This window comes from Schistocerca gregaria, chromosome 7, assembly GCF_023897955.1.
Source record: "Schistocerca gregaria isolate iqSchGreg1 chromosome 7, iqSchGreg1.2, whole genome shotgun sequence".
NCBI lineage: Eukaryota > Metazoa > Arthropoda > Insecta > Orthoptera > Acrididae > Schistocerca > Schistocerca gregaria.
The window spans coordinates 61,181,119-61,201,392 of record NC_064926.1 but is presented as its reverse complement, the minus strand read 5'-3'; the positions used below and the strand labels follow the sequence as shown (position 1 = coordinate 61,201,392).

Genomic DNA, 20,274 nt, shown 5'->3' with positions numbered 1-20,274 from the left:
TTGGCGGATGTATCTGCTGGAACTATTTGCGATCACGTGCCTGGCGTATCAAAGTAATCGTAGTTCCTAGAGAGCCTGTATACAGAGAGAGTGGCCACAGATGAAGTTGCCCGTGATTGGTTGATTAGCTTTGGCACCATTTTTCTGCCAAACGTCTCTCGCGCTTCCTATGTTCGCCGTGCTTTTGAGTTGAATTGAAGTTCAGAGGACTTTTGGAAAGAATTAAAATGTATTTGAATTAGTTAGAGACTTGTTATGCGTTGTGCATGCATGTTCGATTTAGTTGTATATCGTTTTTAGTACGTAATTAGCGTTTTGAATTTGGCAAAATTTGTAACTTCTTGTTGCAGTCTGAAATGTAAAGTCAGGAAGGAATGCGTAACTCTTGTGATAAAGTCCGGGTACAACTTTCTTAATGTTATATATTATCCGAAATATTTATTTAGTTACGCCTACAAAAATGTTTGGTTCTTCACTTCGCTCAGAAAACTTTGATTTTAAGTTGTCAGTTGTTTTAAATATTTTTAGTCACGCAAACCAGGTAGGCCTATTACAACTTACTGTCTTTTTAAGCTCTTATTTCTTTAACAGTTCGTGCATACTGGTAGCATCACAAGCTTTTTTGAAGACAATATCTTACAGACCTCGCTGGAAACGGAAAGTTCCTGTAATTTTTGTGCCATGCTCATTCGACTTTATAGCGTCAAACTTTATTTCGTTCCGAATCAGAACACTAGGCAGTATTTTGGTTTCAGTATTATTGCGTGACTGTTGACGCAGACGTGTTGTAAGCACGTTTTCCCCAGTTGTCGAGGTTGCTGAAACATTATTCGTAGTAAATAATTGTAGGTACTCTTGAAGACAGTTTTTAATAGGCCTACTTACTGTAGGGTAGAAGGGATCCGGTAGTTTTCTTGTTATATTTGGTCGTTATTACAGTAGCCTACATTTAACATTACCTGATTTTTGTAACCTTTTTCGTTTGTTATCTGCAAGAGGTATTCAGTATATATAAGAAAGTCGTAAGCAGTTGTTTACTTGTGACATTCAAAAACTTTGAAGACGTGACAAGAAGTACTAATACATCTTACACTTTTTGCATGTCACAAGTAGACAACTGCATACGACTTTCATTCATCTGACGTAATACAGGTACGTTAAATCTTTAGCGTTATGCACTTCCGATACAAAACAAATGCTATACATAATTATTTTTTTATTTGCGTTACTTTCATTGCAATATGTGTAGTGAACGAACTTTAAAGGAGATAAATGCAAGTAACGAATAATTTTTACAGCCACTGTATCAAATTTTCCAGTGCTGTACGTAGTAGGCTATTATGAGTATATTATAGCTGTAAAGAAAGGTACTTAAAGAATGATTTACCCATATTGTCTTGTGGTTTTGATTCGGTGAGTGTGTACTCCACTACTCCACTAGTGGCCATTCAAAAGTCCCGCCCGCAGTTTGGCAGAAAAATGGCCACCGTATCGTCCGGTTGGCCACTCTATCCATATACAGGCTCTCTAGTAGTTCCTGGATAGCTGCGACCTCTGGTGAACGGATAGCGATTCCTGGCGGCCGTTCGTGGAGACCTGGTGTCGTGATGTGTTGTGGCCGCCGGTAAGTATTTGTGTTGTCAACACAGACGACGTAGGTTTCCCTTGTGAATATACGCTCTGTGATGCAGGCATCCCGTGCTGGTTGGACGTGAAGGGGGGTACTGAATAGTGTGAGAGTGGTGAAATCCGCATTTGATTTAGTGACTAGCAATACGAGACGCCTCTTGCCTGTAATTCATCGTGTAGTGACCGATGTACATGGTTGTCCTACGGATGAAGCAACAATCCTGTAGAACTCTTTAGGTTATTCTGCTCAACCCGGTATGCCCTGTTAATCTTCTTGGAGAAATATATAAGTCGAGATTTATTGCTGCAAAAAAATTTGCACTTTTATACCGAGCCTCCTGACTTATTTGTTACTATTGTGGATGCGTTGGTTCTAAGTGCTATTGCGGTTCCGTGTCTCTAGTCGCTGAAAAGCAGGTTCTTAACGGCGAGGTCGCATGTTCCCACTTTATACGTGGATGTTATTACTGATATTTTCCTTATTAATGTACGCTGCACCTATGCATAGTTCTACAGATAACTTTTTTCCTTACATACTGGTCTGATGATGATGATAAATAATTGGGACTAATAATCATGTAAAGCACAATGCCTTTCGATGAAACACTAATACCAATTCCACAGCTGCAAAATAGTGGATCTCTTTACCTTCATTATGGCCATGTTGCGATTACTTTGTTATGTGAGAGACTGAAGTGTGCGACAGATGTTCTATATTCTATAATATTCTATCCTGCAGTCCTCAGTATTGTGCATAACACATTACTTACACCACATTATTTTGTCAGTATTGAGCATAACACATTACTTACATCAAATTTTTTTGTTCCAGGGATCGCATCTTCAAACTGAACTTGAACAACATTAGTCACTCGCATTGTGAGGTAAGTCAGAAAATAATTAAATTCAGTCACTATCTAGTATTTTAGATTCATTAACAGAAAATAGTGTATACTATTTGTAAATAATAGATTTCAGCTATCAGGCGTCCTTTGGAATATTTATTGGCAGAACTAGATTTCGGCTATCAACTAGTCATTCTCAGTGCTAAGAATACAACAGGTACATAGTTAGATCATGTCATCAAAAAGTTGCAATTAATGGCTTAACTCATATGGTTTGTATATTACATACCACTACCCTTTTTTGGTCAATGCATGTAATGTCTGTTGATCTGGCTTTGTACACAGTTCAGGGAATACTAATTTTGGCGGAAGGCGGGCTGTGTGGAGAACACACCGTTTGTTTATATGGCGCCATCTATGTGAACTACATAAAACCTCAGTGGGTATACTAGTTCACTGAAGTAATCCGCCTTGCTGATATGGATATTCTCACTTCGGGCCATTATTCCTTGGAATACTCATTAGCGGGAGGCAGATTTCCAGTTAGATATTACAAATTCTCCGTGTCTAACTGCAAAAGCCAAATGATCGAGGAAAATTTCTCAGTTGATTTCGTAATTCCGTCACTTTACGCTTTTTTCCCCCTTTGGGATTGATTTGCATGTATGAACTGTGACCGGGAATGTACGTTAGTAACTGGTTGGTGATGTCAGCTCAAAGGTCAGAGGAAGAGATGTGCAAACCATCTCCAACGTAACCAGGCCTAATAAAGCAATGCGGTTCTCCAACTAACCGTCAAGTTGAGGGCAGCTTGATCATAGTTGGTGAATGTCATAGGAAACCAGAGTGAAAAGACAAGCAAAAAGTGGTACAAATGGCTCTTAGCACTATGGGACTTAACATCTGAAGTCATCAGTCCCGCCGGCCGCGGTGGCCGTGCGGCTCTAGGCGCTACAGTCCGGAACCGCGAGACCGCTACGGTCGCAGGTGCGACTCCTGCCTCGGGCATGGATGTGTGTGATGTACTTTAGTTAGATTTAAGTAGTTCTAAGTTCTAGAGGACTGTTGAGTCCCATAGTGCTCAGAGCCACTTTTTCATCAGTCCCCTAGACTGAGAACTACTTAAACCTAACTAACCTAAGGACATCTCACACATCCATGCCCGAGGCAGGAGTCGCGCCTGCGACCGTAGCAGCCGCATTGTTCCTGACTGAAGCGCCTAGAACCGCTCGGCCACAGCGGCTTGCTGAACACAAGCAAAGGGGACAGGATGTTAAGACATATATTAAGAAATCAAGGAGTAACTTTCATGGTACTTGAAGGAGCTATAGAGGGTAAAAAGCGTAGGAGAATACAAAGAATGGAACATATACAGGAAATAACTCAGGACGTTGGGGTAAGTGCTGCTCTTTGATGAGGACAGGAAGCGTGTCGGGCAGTATCAAAACAGTCAAAAGAAAAGATAAATTATTTTTCCGTTTTAGTTTGGGTCTTACAGACCAGGGTTTCTGTAAAGTTCACTTGATTGTAAGGTAAATGCTGAAATTGGATATTTTCTCCAACATATTCCAAACTGCGTCTACCTCTATGTCACTACCAGCTCTTCGGTATTTTGTTGAGAATGTCCTGACTCTACCATGGATCAGGTAGTCCACTCGATATTGACAATGGTAGGTAGCGTGCAGCAAATGCTGTGTTTTCCATGAATGCCCGCTGTACCTAATCACTACACCAGTTACCAGATGATTTTCAATGACCTACTTTTTACATGGGCTGCCCTTCAGAGCTAACTCTTCACTCTCCCTTCAGACCTTGTGTTGCAGACTGATGATCTCTTTTGGCATCTTCCTGTACAAGATTTATGTTTTTCCCGTGGCAACTCTGCCGCTCCAGGTTTACCCTTGGTTGTGCTCGTCCGTAGCTTATGTATAATGCTAACTGGCTGAAACCGACCCTGTCCCAGTTACTGGTTGCCTATCCAACTGCTTCCAGTGGCAACAAAAACTGATTTCTAAGTGTTTCTTATAATTAATGGCCGAACTTAAAAAAATTAAAATTCGTGATAACCCGCTCAGTAAGAGGTATGATTTTATTGGTATTAAAAGTTACAAATTGTGAATACAGAGTGTCCCAGAAGTGTTGCGACAATCTACGAGGCATTGTAGAGGGTATCTTGCGGAACAAATGGAGGACACGAACCCGTGTCCAGAAGCGTCTTCCAGCGACGCTACAGAGCACCACGGCGCCTGCCACTAAGCGACTCCTTCAGCAGCAAACGTGCCTTTTTGTGCAGACAGACCGTAGGTGAAACGTCTCGAAATGTTGCTTGTTATCCAGTTATCACAATTTGTTTCCATGATCTCCAGTGAAGGAGATGGAGGTAGCTGCTGCGTAGACAGGCCTTGTCTTCCACAAATGAGATGCTCTGTTTCCTCGATGGATGACGGTTTCGGGTATGGGTTTCCACCTGATTGTATTGAGGGTGTAGTGTTTACATGTATGCAGTGAATTGCGTCGAAAAACAGTGCCAGAATAAATAGGTCAATGTTTAATGTCTCACTACAGCTCCGCTAGTGTACCAGTGATGCAAGAAATCTTTGGGACGCCAAAACCGCAGTGGTTTCAGTCATAATAAACAACTAGACACAGCTCCAAACCAGCAGAAGTTAATAACAACAACAAAACAGTAATAAAAGTAGAAAGGAAAAAAAAACGAGAACATAGCCAAAAAACCACCACCAAGCTCACATGATATGTATAAAAGATTTTTATATAGTTTTTTATATAAATTTAATTTTTTTTAAATTTTAAAATCTAAAACAGAAAGGCAGCGAGATCAGATAATATTAGAAACAGCAAACTAAGAAAAATTCCAAGCTTATGTCAAGGACTGCATTACGCTCATGTGTATGTATACTTCATCTATACACATTAACAATAGAACTGGAGCTAGTCAAAACACAAAACAAAACGAGCAGGTAAACTAGGAGAGAACAAGCCAAAGCAAATCAGATGGGGAAACATGCATAACAAAGAAAACACCTATCATCAGAAAAATGAAATTATCAACACCTTCCCGACGGGAAACATGATTCAACATGTTGGCGAAGAGGTCTCGATATCGAGGTATTCGCAAAACAAGTCCAATGGGCCGTGATCATGTACTGCATGAATTTTCATGTGATCTTCCCCTTCGCCTTCTACAAGATAATGAACGAAGTGTCCCAGCAACCACATTACGGTATAGCTTTCCCACCGTGGAAAGAAGGAAGAATCTGGGCGCAATATGATGTCCGTAGTGTATAAAGTCTCAGAAGATCGACGAAAGAAGACAAATTGCGTCCTAATCCAAGACCAATTTGCCATATGACCTCCACAAGTAAAGCGATGTCGTATCGTATCTGTAGAGGTACAACGACTACATAAATCCGTGTCGCTAAGCCCAATACGGAAACGTCGCACGTTCGTTGGAGGACGCTACGCACATAGGCAAAGTGGGACGACTTATGTTCCAACAGACTGTCGTCCAATTTTTTTGCACCGATCCTCTTTCAACGAGGTTCGGGCAAGAGACAGCTTTCCAACGAACCTGTAAGAATTTCATGGTGACGACGGGTGTCCTACCCCTAAATAGCTCACAGAAATAAACGAGACGTGAATGTGTGAGTTTCTTGAGTCATCATCAAAACAGTACTTCGCACATATAGCATCTCCGTCTTCCTTCGTATGTCAACCACACCCAGCCCCCCCCCCCCCCCCCCCCCCCCCCCCGCGAAATCGAGATATTTCTGTCAAAAATTAAAAAAATTTATTCCGACGATCGAACCACAGACCGTTGTTTTTTTAATCTTAGATAACACCGGAAGTCAGTTCCTGCGAGATAGTGCACCAGCACTCTCACCTGAAGATGGCGGCCAGTTGAACCCCGGAAATATTGTGTCATGAAGACGTTATGATACGGCTGCATACCCGAGAAGAATATTATCAGTTATCACGCCGGGAAAGCCTTCATAGTCACTGTAGCGTTGAAGTTTACAATCCGTCGTGGCATACTCATTCGGATACTGTGTGATTCGAGTACGGGATACATTCCTTAATTCAAGATATATTCCGGGACTGGACAACCTTTAGCACAAACAGTGATGGAACTTACGGAAAGTGGCATCACCTCTACATGGATAATTATTATAACAGTGTAGAACTTGCAGAGAAGTTACTTGAAAAGAAAATTTGAGTTTGTGGAACGATACGGCAAAATGGAGGATTTCTGGAAAAATTAAAGCGAGCAAAAGTCAATGTGTCTGAAGCTTGTCATCAACGAGAAGGTGACAAGCGCCCGGCGACAAGACAAGTAATCCGAATTAGTGCTGCCGGCGCCGAGCGAATAAATTTGTAAGAGACGTGCGGACGGCAAAGTGTTAACTGCCCTCACCACAGTCTTGTAATCGAAGTTTAACAAAGTGATTGGGCGAAAGCTATCAGGGGAAGCCGGTACAGGCCGATTCTGGATTAAATCAGTTTTTTTTTTACATTGTGAAAGAGGGCTTCACAACTGGACGCTGTTAACACTTCATTCAAAAGAAACGTAAAGGTAGCACCTAACAGCGGCCAAAAGCGCACGTAAAATACCTGGGGAAGTCCATCCAGCCCCGGAGATTTTTGAGAAAGCGATCTCACAATAGGTTTGTAAACTTCCTCAGGCTGAAATGCACCTAAGAACGTATCATTATGTAGAGGTGTAAGTGCCGCATCCAAGACATTGACTAGTGGATTGTAAAAGGTTGCACTGGACTCATCGATGCCGTAGATGCCTACCTAGCATTAGTGTAAGAACGGCACTGTATCAGCTTACTCCGATACGATATGTCCAGTATTTGTCGTGAGAGAATGAATACAAGTGCTTCGGTGACGGGTCTGATGCCGGAGCAAATGATAATAGGAAGTCAGTTCCTCCATCACCAATGATCGTGGCTTGGATCGCATTTTCAACCCTTCCATATGAATTCTTTTCAAGATCAACAATTTTGCCTTTACACGCGTAACATCCGCAATTCGCAGAGGGGCGTTATCCGCAGGGTCATAAAGTTGACGAAGGATGAAATAGTAATATTCGTAAGTTCTCGGAAAGTCTCGCGCTTTGGCAGCACAGAAAAGTAGCACAGTTTGCCTGTGCCTAGGTTTTGCCAGCTGTGTCCACCAGTCAAGGATGGAAGAGTACTTTCCAGTGGACCGCAGAGTACGCTCCCACACGTCTCGCATCATGTCATCGAGAGAGGGGTGAGGTAGATGAGCGACGTTTAACATCCACGAAGTGAGAAACAATTTGACTGGTTGCTGTTCTACATTGAGGGTTGTAGTCACAGCACAGTGATCCGTAAAGGATTCAACATTAGGAATACAATCGCGCAGGCAGTCTGATAAGTAAAACCTATCCAACCTGCTACTAGGTGACGCTATAAGTGGGTAAATTTAAGTAACGTCGGGCATTTACATATCTAGACGTCTTGCAGGCGTAAGGAGCGGACCAATTCATATAATTCTCGACATAAATTAACATTTGGAGAGTGATCTGCAGGACGCGATACACAATTAAATCACCATCCAACTAAATATCCGGAAGACTCTTGAGCAACAGATAAACAATAACGTCTTTATAAAAACGCGTACGATCCACTGCTCGACCAGTGCCAGAAGGAGCGTATAAAAGAACCAAGGTAAGATTAAAAAGTTGACAACCTATGCCTCTGCCAGAATCCAACATTTCCACCTCAGCACTAGGAACGCCTTCGCGAAAAAATAAGGCGGTCCCCGTAGAAAATTCGGGTGCTACATGTCTAAATAAGACCTCCTGTAAGAAATCTGTGTCCGACCAAAATTGGTAGACAGCTGAGCTCAAGGTCCATTGCGGAATCCACAGAGGAATCAAAGATGGGGGACCATAACCCCCTTCATCGCAACATTTTTCTTACATTTCGTACATGCCACCGCACTCTGTTTCTGGCGGCCTGTGCAGACGGAGGTGTAGGAGGGTTCATAGGCACAGCTTGCTGCCCATCAGAGCGATGGTCATGTAACGCAGTTCAGCGCTTGTTTGTCGCCGTTACAGATTCTGTCGTGAGGGCAATAGAATTCTGAACCTGTGGCGAAGGTAAAGGCGAAATTCATTGACAAGATTATCAGAACTGACTGATTGTTCAGTATAATAAACAGAAGTAGGCCAGACGCTGCATTAATGACGGATTTAATACAAAAACCCTCCGCGGGCAATTTGACCGAACGTGTCCACTTTCATTACATGGGAAGCATGTTCTCTCTTGAAGAGTATACATGACACGAACGCGGTAACCACACACTTTAAATGCGATGGAATATTATGTTTGACTTGCATTTCCACGGAACGAATTCCACGATAATCTATGTTGAGTAGACCAGCGTTCGCGACTGACACTTTTCACATTTCCATATGGAGACAATATGTCTTTTAGAAAGGTATCATCAACTTTCGGCGGGAGGTTGAACACTCGACCATTGGTATGGTCAATTTCAGCATCTGGGAGTGACACCATACTACCGGAATTATCGCGATTCTTGAACGCGACTTGTGAACCATGTCGCGATAGTAATCTTTCAACGTGACGGGGAGCCATAAACTTCACGTAAAACACGAACTCATCTGCACCAAAATAAGCTGTGTCAACCAGATCAGAGTTCACATGACAAGTATCAGTGACTTCAGAAGTCATTAGACGTTGTGAGAGAGCGGAAGGGGGCGCTTCGCGGAACTAAATGACTTGGAACGTGGTCAGGTGATAGGGAGTCACTTGTGTCATACGACTGAACACGATATTTGCACACTCCTAAACATACCTGGGTCCACTGTTCCCTATGTGATAGTGAAGTGGAAAAGTGAAGGGACACGTACAGCACAAAAGCTTAGAGGACGACCTCGTCTGTTGACTGACGAGAGACCGCCGACAGTTGAAGAGGGTCGTAATGTGTAAGAGGCAGACCTACATCCAACCATCACACAGGAATTCGAAATTGCATCAGGTTCCACTGCATGTACTGTGACAGTTAGGCGGGAGGTGAGAAAACTTGGATTTCATCACACCGGTAAATGCCAAACGACGCATGGCTTGGTGTAAGGAGCGTAAACAGTGGACGTTGTGTGGAATGACAAATCACGGTACACGAAGTGGAGAACCGATGGCAGGGTGTAAGTATGGCGAATGCCAAGTCAACGACATCTGCCAGCGTGTGTAGTGCCAACAGTAAAATTCGGAGGCGGGGGTGTTATGGTGCGGTCGTGTTTTCCATGGAGGGGCCTGCATCCCTTGTTGTTTTGCATGGCACTGTCATAGCACAGGCATACATTGATGTTTTAAGCACCTTCTTGCTCTCCACTGTTGAAGAGCAATTCTGGGATGGCGATTGCATCTTTCAACACGAGCGATCACCTGTTCGTAATGCAGAACGGTTACACGACAGTAACATCCCTATAACGGACTGACCTGCACAGAGTCCTGACCTGAATCCTATAGAACACCTTTTGGGACGTTTTGGAACACCGACTTCGGGCCAGGCCTCACCGACCGACATCGATACTTTCTTCAGAGCAGCACTCCGTGATGAATGGGTTGCCATTCCCTAAGAAACGTTGTAGCACCTGATTGAACGGGTGTCTGCGAGAGTGGAAGCTGTGATCAAGGCTAAGGGTGGGCCAGCACCACACTGAATTCCAGCATTACCGATGGATGGCGCCACGAACTTGCAAGTCATTTTCAGCCTGGTGTCCGGATACTTTTGATCACATAGTGTAATTCTTTGACTATCCTACTACGACTTACGTCCGTACTAAAATCTCTGAATGTCGTGAACCATGTGTCTTCAACCTTTACTATTAAATCCATTACATATATTCCTGTAAATCCATTATTTATATTCCTGTGTAGGCGAGAAATTTTAGTTGAAAGACGCTTGCCCGATGAGGTGGATAAAAATCATAAAGCAGCTCCTGTGTTATTACGAATTATAATGCGAAGTTCCTTCATGAATATCCGAAGGAACATTGCATCGTAATTCGGAATAACAGAGGCACTGCATCGCCGGACCGGGCAAGCGACTTTCAAGTAAAATTTCTCACCTCAGCAGGAATATACATAATGGATATGCGAGTACAGGTTCTAGACAAATGATTGACGACATACGGAAGTTTGGGTGTCGCCGTCAGTCGTGGTGGAATAGTCAAATGGTAAGGAGACTGCTCGCTATAAGCGGGAAATCCAGGTTCGAATCCTGGCAATTGTTGCCATTCCATTATACAGCTACTGATTGTCGATATTCGCAACTGCGAATACATTTTATGTACGATACGAGGGCTATTCGGCAAGTAAGTTCCGATCAGTTTCAAAATGGAAACAACTGTGAAAATCCGATGAAGTTTAGCACAAATGTATCGGATAGTGTCTCTAAAATGCCCGTCGATTGCGGTACGTCGCTCTTTTCCATTTTCAGCGCACAGTGAGAACGTAAAGGTGTAAAGAAAATAGTCTCCCGCCAAGTATGAGAGCCTGGTGAGAGATTTCTCTTGAAATCGTGCATCCACGTAACATAACTGTGATGCGTTTCCTCCTTCACGACAATATTCTCGGCCGCACTCTGCAGGGGCAATGAAGTTGCTTCTGCATTATTTTCAGCGGGAAGTGTTTGACTGCCCACAACAGAGCCCGTAAATGATTCGTTCTGAGTTTCATCTCTGCTGACATGAACCGGCGGCTGTGAACATAGCATTTTGACACTGACAACGAGCTGTAGACGAGTGTACAGAATTAGCGGAAAGCACAGGTGACGGCCTTCTATGAGGAGGAAATTGGAAAGTTGGTACAACGCTACGACAAATGTCTTAAGTCGTAGCGGCGACTGTGTGGAGACGTATCTATAAGGTGTAGCTAAATAGTGAAATGAAACATTTTTTATTTTCACAGTGGTGTACATTTCGCAATCGATCGGGACTCACTTCCCGAATAGCAGTCGTAAATTATAATTGAGTAACAGTTTTCAGTATGTATAAACGTCTCAGAATGAGGAGAAACGCTCGAAACGCGTCGCAACACGTTCAATTATACATAAAGCAAATGAAAATGACTAGTAGGAGAAACTGAAATAAATAATCAGACATTGTTTCCTGACAATTGTGCCGTTACCATTTGGAATAATCGCCATGGGAGAGATGAAGAGATAAGATTTGTTGGAATATGTCGCCATTCACAGACGTACGTCTGACAACCACTAGCTGAATGAGAGGTTATAGATTAGATTTAACATGCCTATCTGTTTTTTTTTTTTTTTTTTTTTTACATCTGTGACTCTCGTACATCAAGGGAAAAGAGGAACATTACAGCGACGGTTCTAATGGCTCTGAACACTATGGGACTTAACAGCTGTGGTCATCAGTCTCCTAGAACTTAGAACAACTTAAACCTAACTAACCTAAGGACATCACACACATCGACGCCCGAGGCAGGATTCGAACCTGCGACCGTAGCAGTCGCACATTACAGCGATGCCTTTGGGACATTGTGATACAGAATATGAATTGTCTCGAAACGGAAGAGGAACTAATGTGTGTTTTGTCCACGGGCTGTCCGCCCCTGGTAGCTGAGTGGTCAGGGCGATGGAATGTCATACCTAACGGCCCGGGTTCGATTCCACAATGGGTGGGAGACTTTCTCCGCTCAGGGAATGGTTGTTGTGTTGTCCTCCTCATCATCATTTCATCCCCATCGACACGCAAGTCGCCGAAGTGGCGTCAACTTTAAAGACTTGCACCGGGCGACCGGCCTACCCGACGGAAGGCCCTAGCCACACGGCATTTCCATTTCCACGGGCTGAACGTCGTAAACAGCCTTGCTGTCTATATCGGTTTATAATGCTTCCCTGTATCACTGAAGAGAATTTCATAAAATTTGAAAATATCCATCACGCATGGTAGTGTTGATCAAAAACGAAATCATCGGAGGACGACCACACGCGTGACGTGTCATGAGCGGCCACCACATTTGATTCAAGCGTGCCTTGGACACCATTAGCTCTTCACCTCTACAATCTAATCACTAAAGCACAGGCTCTGGACTCACCAGCGAGTGGTGACCATCCGCCGATACGGATATTGACGTAGGCTTTAGGAAATTTTGTTTACCGCAGCGGTGTCGCTGTGACGAACGTTATCGGCGCATAAGCAGCGTGTTTTCTCACGTGACCGATTGTGGTGCGGAGGCGATCGCTGTTCGGAGACCGCGTTAGCCCGGCTCATTACTCGCCATGATTCTGAACAGGGCCAGCGTCTGTAATTAATTCAGTGTTATAGCCAGATGGCGCCCAGCGCAGAGACGCTATCGAACGGAAGGATAAAGCGACCAACCAGGCGAATCCACACGGATAATAGCAATCAGGGTGGAATCGATGCGGCAAGGAGTAACACGCCATATTTTCATTAATACGGCGGCAGCATTTCCATGATACGCATTGGCCATTACAGATGGAGCCAGCGGTGCTCCAGATGTGCTATCTGCATTCCATGCGTCGCCGTCGATAATTAATGTCGCTGTTAACGCACAGCCAGTAACTCGCCGGCGCCGCCGGAGATTGTGCAATTAGCAGTAGCTAGCGCCGCCTGGCACTCTAACCGCGATACAGCGTAGCGTATTACAAAACTGTCGGTCATATTTAAGACTCCGCACGCCAGTTAGCAGTAGTAGTTCCAGGCTTAAATTTTTTTTACCAGTAAGGTCACTGTTATAACGCAGAGTTACTTGTAGGCAACAGCAATACCATACTAAAGAGCCAGAGGAACTGGTGTACCTGCCTAATATCGTGTAGGGCCCCAGCGAAGACGCAGTAGTGTCGCAGCACGTCATGAGACGGACTTGACTAATGACTAAAGAAGTTCTGGAGGGAACTGACACCCTGAATCTTGCAGGGCTGTTCATAATCCATAAAAGTACGAGAGGGATGAGATCTCTTATGAACAGCACGTCGCAAAGCATCCCACATATGCTCAATAATGTTCATGTGTGGAGAGTTTGGTGGCCAGCGGAAGCGTTCAGATTCAGAAAACTGTTCCTTGAGTCACTCTGTAGCAATTCTAAATGTTTGTGGTGTAACACTGTCCTGCTGGAATTTCCCAAGTCCATCGGAATGTACAATGGACATCGATGGATGTAGGTGATCAGAGTCGTATCCAGGCGTATCAGGGGTCCCTTATCACTCAAAAAGCACAGGCCTCACACCATTATAAAGCCTTCACCAGCTTGAACAGTTCTCTGCTGGCATGCAGGGTCCGTGGATTCATGAGGTTGCCATCGTACCCATACACCTCCATCCGCTCGATGCAATGGGAAACGAGATTCGTCCGACCAGGCAACATGTTTCCAGTCATGAACAGTCCAATCTCGGTATTGACGGCCCCAGTCGAGGAATAAAGGTTTGTGTCGTGCAGTCATCCAGGATACACAAAAGGGCCTTCGGGTCCCAAAGCACACATTGATTATGTTTCGTCGAATGTTTCGCACGCTGACACATGTTGATGGCACTCCGTCTTTAGGCCACGAGTGGCCTACCGAGACCATCTGACCGCCGTGTCATCCTCAGTGGAGGATGTGGATAGGAGGGGCGTGGGGTCAGCTAACCGCTCTCCCGGTCGTTAAGATCGTATTCTTGACCGAAGCCGCTACTAGTCGGTCGAGTAGCTCCTCAATTGGCAACACGAGGCAGAGTGCACTCCGAAAAATGGCAACAGCGCATGGCGGCCTGGATGGTCACTCCGACAGCGCTTAACTTCGGTGATCTCACGGAAACCGTTGTATCAACGGTGGCAAGGCCGTTGCCCACATGTTGATGGTACAGCATTGAAATCTGCAACAGTTTGCGAAAGGGTTGCACTTCTGCCACGTTGAACTATTGTCTTCAGTCGTCGTTGATCCCGTTCTTGCATTATCTCGTTTCATGTTATCGTGCAATAGGGGTGAGCGAGTTGGGGTGGCAGTCTCTGAAACAAAAAGGGTTTTTCTTTGCGGCTAGATCTATTTACGAAATTTCAATCACCAGTTATCTGTTCCGAATGCGAAAATATTTTGTTAGCACCCACCTACGTAGGGAGAAATGGTCATCATAATAAAATAAGAGAAATCAGATCTCGAACGGAAAGATTTAGGTGTTCCTTTTTCCCACGCGCCATTCGAGAGTGGAATGGTAGAGAAGTAGTAGGAAAATGGTTCGATGAACCCTCTGCCAGGCACTAAAGTGTGAATTTCAGAGTAACCATGTAGATGTAGATCTTTTTCTAGCCGCAGCGATGTCGGACGTTTGATGTTTTACCGGTTACCTGATATTCACGGTACACTACTGAAATGGTCGTACTGGAAAATCCCCACTTCATCTCTGCCTCAGAGATGCTGCGTCCCATCGCTCTTGCTGCGACTGTAACACCACGTTCAGACTCACTTAAATCTTGATAACCTACCATTGTAGCAGCAGTAATCGATCTGACAACTGCGCCAGACACTTGTTGTCTTATTTAGGAGTTGCCAACCGCAGTGCCGTATTCTGCCTGTCTACATATGCCTGTATTTGAATACGCATGCCTATGGTAATTTCTTTGGGTCTTCAGTGAGGAAGAAGGCTGACGCTCTTCGCCTAATCAATCGATTTTTAATTTTCCGAAGGTATTGAAAGAATAAAAATCGTTGGCCATCAATTTATTCCACAAGCGGTTTTGAAGTTTAAAGCTTCTTCGTCAGGTGTCATCAAATATTATGATGACATAAGTGTGTAGCGGTGGGGCCAGTCAGTAATGGAGGATGGCACCCACGTCAAACAAATGGGCCGTTCACTTCCGTGTCGTGCTGTCCAGGCTGGTTGCTGGTCGTAAGGTCCCATGCGTTTGTTTGCCGTGGATGTGATCGTCTGAAGCTTAGAAACCTGTCGCGGCACAGATTAGGGAATTACTGGAAACTGAAACGGATTTTTATTGTATAAAGACGTACCTCAGTTTCCGATGTTTACCTGATCAAATGTTTTAATCCGGGGATGACTCTTTTTTCATCCGGGACAGCTACATGCCATTCAACGGGATCGTGTTACATCTGTGCTTAGAGTTACGCAATCGAGAGTGGCGACGTAGATGTGAAAAACTAGCACGAGATTCTGGAACTGCTAGTACTCACCGAAGGATTTTGGAGATGATTTTGATTAATTAACGTAAGACATTCAATATGCTTACCTTGGAAATATTCAAACGCTTTTGTAACTGCATGCCTCTTTGTTCTGGTGAACTGCACCTACTCGCACGTCCCCTACACACCCTATCGTAATAGTCTGAAACCGAGTGTAGTGCTTCTTTGCATGGCTCGAGTTTCAAACAGTATTTTTATGATCTGGCGAAAAGTTTTATCAACTATGCTTGTGTTCAGAGGAAACTACAGTCATCCGGGAACAACTGCGGGTTTTTTGAGTGCTCTGGTTGGTGCTTCATATGTAATTCAAAATTAACAGCCTCAGTTGCGGAGTTACCTAGATTTACCTAGGTTTCAATTGGGATAACCCAACATTCTTCAGAATTACACTTACTAATGTTTGTCCATAATGGACATTGTCAAACTAAAATACTGGAACACAACACTCGTGGCTGCCGCATCGCGGTCGGGAAGTGGGGCTGAGGCAGCTTCAGTTAAGTTTTTAAAATATGACGACACTTGGTGTATTTGTATTTTTAGTTTGACAATGTCCATTATGGACAAACATTAGTAAATGCAATTCTGAAGAAGGTTGGGTTATCCCAATTGAAACCTAGGTAAATCTAGGTACCTCCGCAACTGAGGCTGTTAATTTTGAATTTAATATTTATACAGTTGCTGACAGGGCCGCGAAATGCTGAAAGTATTGAACTTCATATTTAACTATAAGAAATGAAGTGTTACTTCAGTTTCCAACATGAACGAATAAAAGGATTTCCTCAACTTGAGGCTCTGCCACAGGCGAACGTTGAAAATTGGCCATGCAGGCATCACTTGATGCGTATAACACAAACTGTACTCTTGAAGTACAATTTCAACTTCAACTAACGTACATGTTCATCTGAAACTTCACGATCACTGTTCCTTCACAGCGTTGTTGACGGTTTAGGTGAGGCCACAAAGTACGGTGAGCTCTTGCGTGCTCGACACTACATTGACCTCAGCATGAGTGCGCTGCTGTTGGTGAGGGGGGAGACGTGGTCTTCTGCATCGCCTCCCATACTTCGTTGCGGATTGCAACGAGGCCCCGCCCACGCCCCTGAACAATCTTGTACTGGCTCACTAGGATGTTACCTCCCTGATTAGGATTGGATTAGATTCGAAGTAAGACTTTCATATGAACGTCACATAAATTATCGAAAATCGCCAATTACTTAGCTCAGATGACTCTGAGGGAGCCAGACTAAAAGTTGGACGGTTGCACAGGCAACGTTGCGCACACAACTTAACACACAGATAACGTTTGCTCATGAATTAGTTCAGATACAAACATGATTTACGCACGATAAAAATCACTACAGGAATACTTGATACTTTATGTATGACACAGTAACTATAATTATTTCTTAATACATGGGGAACGCCTCGATTTTGCTGACGGTGGATTCGTTTCATCTACATGCACTCACGCACATTCATCCCACAATACACAAACAGAGAAAAAAGGTTACAAAGATGAATTTGCACACCAGATAAAAAATTGTGTGCCGGAGAAAACGTTATCTCTTTTTATCAACCACGTGGTCAGAAGCTTGTATCCAATTTCTCCACCTGGGAGGTGCAAATCATACAGAAATATACAGGATGAAAGAAAACCCTCATTTTATTCGAAAATCAGTTTAAATAGTACGCTTGAATTAATAGGAAATTTGAGCTGAAGCCTCTCCATAGGACGGAAAGGAACGTGGTTTAGTTTAGCTGTCCAAAATAAAGGAACACCGAACCTACGTATTCAATTTAAAATTAAGCCATGGAAAAAGAATTCTGACACGACAAAAGGATAATACACGCACGCACACGCACACACACACACACACACACACACACACACACACACACACATCGTATTCACACCTTCAGATTCACAGCAACTGAAACAAGATAGATTGAACAAGGCGCTCCCCCACTGCCAAGTAACGATAGGACAAGGAATCATGCTAATTAACTGAAATATTATTGAGCTTCATTGCACTCCAGAAATTGAATAGATTCACCGATGTCATTTAGCATGATAATTTTCGTCAGAATCGAATTAGCATTAATCTTAACAAAATTCTTACACATTCCAATTATCTAAACTTGCATTATGGCAGATGACTAGAGCAGGCAACCTCAGCTTTCGAAAATCTAACGAACAACGCTGTTCTAGGCTACTAGACTCAACTCCCCAGGCAGAATCGGAAATGGGCAGTGGAAATAAGTTCTGAGTACCTATACCAACTCATACAATAACTGCTAAACTATTTCCCCTAATGTGCCTTTGGTCCATCTGAAGCTGTTTTGTTTCTGCACAAAATTTGACTTAACTACTACTACCACTCAAACAATCAGTGCCCAATAACCACAATTTGTGGAAGTACCATATATAGATATTCACACACTCTAGTTGAAAAGACAAGGAATGGAAAATGGAAAAACAGAAGTACAACGTGGAAGCACAAGAAACTAATGGGAAGGGAACATGGGACTACACATATGCATTTGAAAGACATATGGATGCATGAAACGTACAACAAATTGAGAAACGACAATATTTGTATGTTTAAAGTGCCTCTGTGGATGTCTCATAAAACTCTTTACCGCTCATGCTTCTTCCCGAAAGCGAAACCACAGATGTATCAACCAGAAGAAATGTAAAAAAAGTATGTACAAGTTGAAGATAGCTCATTAGAGAGAGTCAAATGGTTCACATTGAGACGCGTCACCACCTTACAATTCCAGAGAGAAAATAACCAGAGAGTAATTTTTCCATGCATGTTTTACTAAGAGGTATCGAAAAGTATCTAACAAATATTTTTAAAAAGGAATTACGTAGACAGGAAATGAAAACTTGTACTAAGCTTTTCGTAAGCAGTTCTTCTATAAGTTAACACGTCATACCTATAATTCATATTTCGAAACAGGCCTGTTACGCCTGAGCAAAGTTTACTTCTACCACTGTGTTTGAAATTACAACACCATTTTGATGGATGGTGCCTTAGGTGGAGATGGGTTTATTATATGCAGAATGCAACAAAGGTAAAGTAACGCACGAAACTGTGAAATATTAAAATCTGTTACTTGCGACATGAAAACAGGATGCCACAGTTTATTCAACCAGTTTATCACAAATCGAGACAACAATACGCACAAAAATTACAAAGCAAAAGAATGTAACAAAGGCATCAACGAATAAAATAAACGTAATCACCATCTAGAAAGCAATTTAGATACAGAGTTATATCAGTCTTTATTATAGCTGGATGCAAGAATGTTAAATTCCTTTATTTTGGATTACTCTACGATATCAAGAAGAAATGGAGATGATAAACGGGTATTCATTGGACAAATATATTATACTACAACTGACATGTGATTACATTTTCACGCAATTAGGGTGCATAGGTCCTGAAAAATCAGTGCCCAGAACAACCACCTCTGGTGGCCGTAATACGCCTGGGCATTCAGTCAAACAGAGCTTGGATGGCGTGTACAGGTACAGCTGCCCATGCAGCTTCAACACGGTACCACAGTTCATCAAGAATAGTGACTGGCGCATTGTGACGAGCCAGTTGCTCGGCCACCATCGACCAGACGATTTCAGTTGGTGAGAGATCTGGAGAATGTGCTGGCCAGGGCAGCAGTCGAACATTTTCTGTATCCAGAAAGGCCTGTAGAGGACCTGCAACATGCGGTCGTGCATTATCCTGCTGAAATGTAGGGTTTTGCAGGGATAGAATGAAGGATAGAGCCACGGGTCGTAACACATCTGAAATGTAACGTCCACTGTTCAAAGTGCCATTAATGTGAACAAGACGTGACCGAGACGTGTAACCAATGGCACCCCGTACTATCACGCCGGGTGATACACCAGTCTGGCGATGACGAAAACACGCTTCCAATGTGCGTCCTCCGCGATGTCGCCAAACACGGATGTGACCATCATGATGCTGTACACAGAACCTGGATTCATCCGAAAAAATGACGTTCTGCCATTCGTGCACCCAGGTTCGTCGTTGACTACACCATCGCAGGCACTCCTGTCTGTGATGCAGCGTCAAGGGTTCAGCAATGGTCTCCGAGCTGATAGTCCATACTGCTGCAAACGTCATCGAACTTTTCGTGCAGATGGTTGTTGTCTTTCATACGTCCCCATCTGCTGACTCAGGGATCCAGACGTGTCTGCACGATCCGTTACAGCCATGCGGATATGCCTGTCATCTCGACTGCTAGTGATACGAGGCCGTTGGGATCCAGCACGGCGTTCCATATCACCCTCCTGAACCCACCGATTCCATATTCTGCTAGCAGTCATTGGATCTCGACCAACGCGAGCAGCAATGTCGAGATATGATAAACCGCAATCGCGATAGGCTACAATCCGTTCTTTATCAAAGTCGGAAACGTGATGGTACGCATTTCTCCTCCTTACACGAGGTATCACAACAACGTTTCACTAGGCAACGCCGGTCAACTGCTGTTTGTTTATGACAAATCTGTTGGAAACTTTCCTCATGTCCGCACGTTGT

The 20,274-nt window shown here is 43.6% G+C and overlaps 1 protein-coding gene across 1 annotated transcript in view; it reads left to right on the top strand.

The window, feature by feature from the left end:
- Positions 1-20,274, top strand: part of LOC126281899 (semaphorin-2A-like) — a 1,266,817-nt gene that overhangs the window by 681,818 nt on the left and 564,725 nt on the right. Inside the window, exon 3 of the mRNA XM_049981222.1 lies at positions 2,462-2,513. Within this exon, the coding sequence (XP_049837179.1) occupies positions 2,462-2,513 (52 nt within the window). The remainder of the gene's footprint in view (positions 1-2,461; positions 2,514-20,274) is intronic.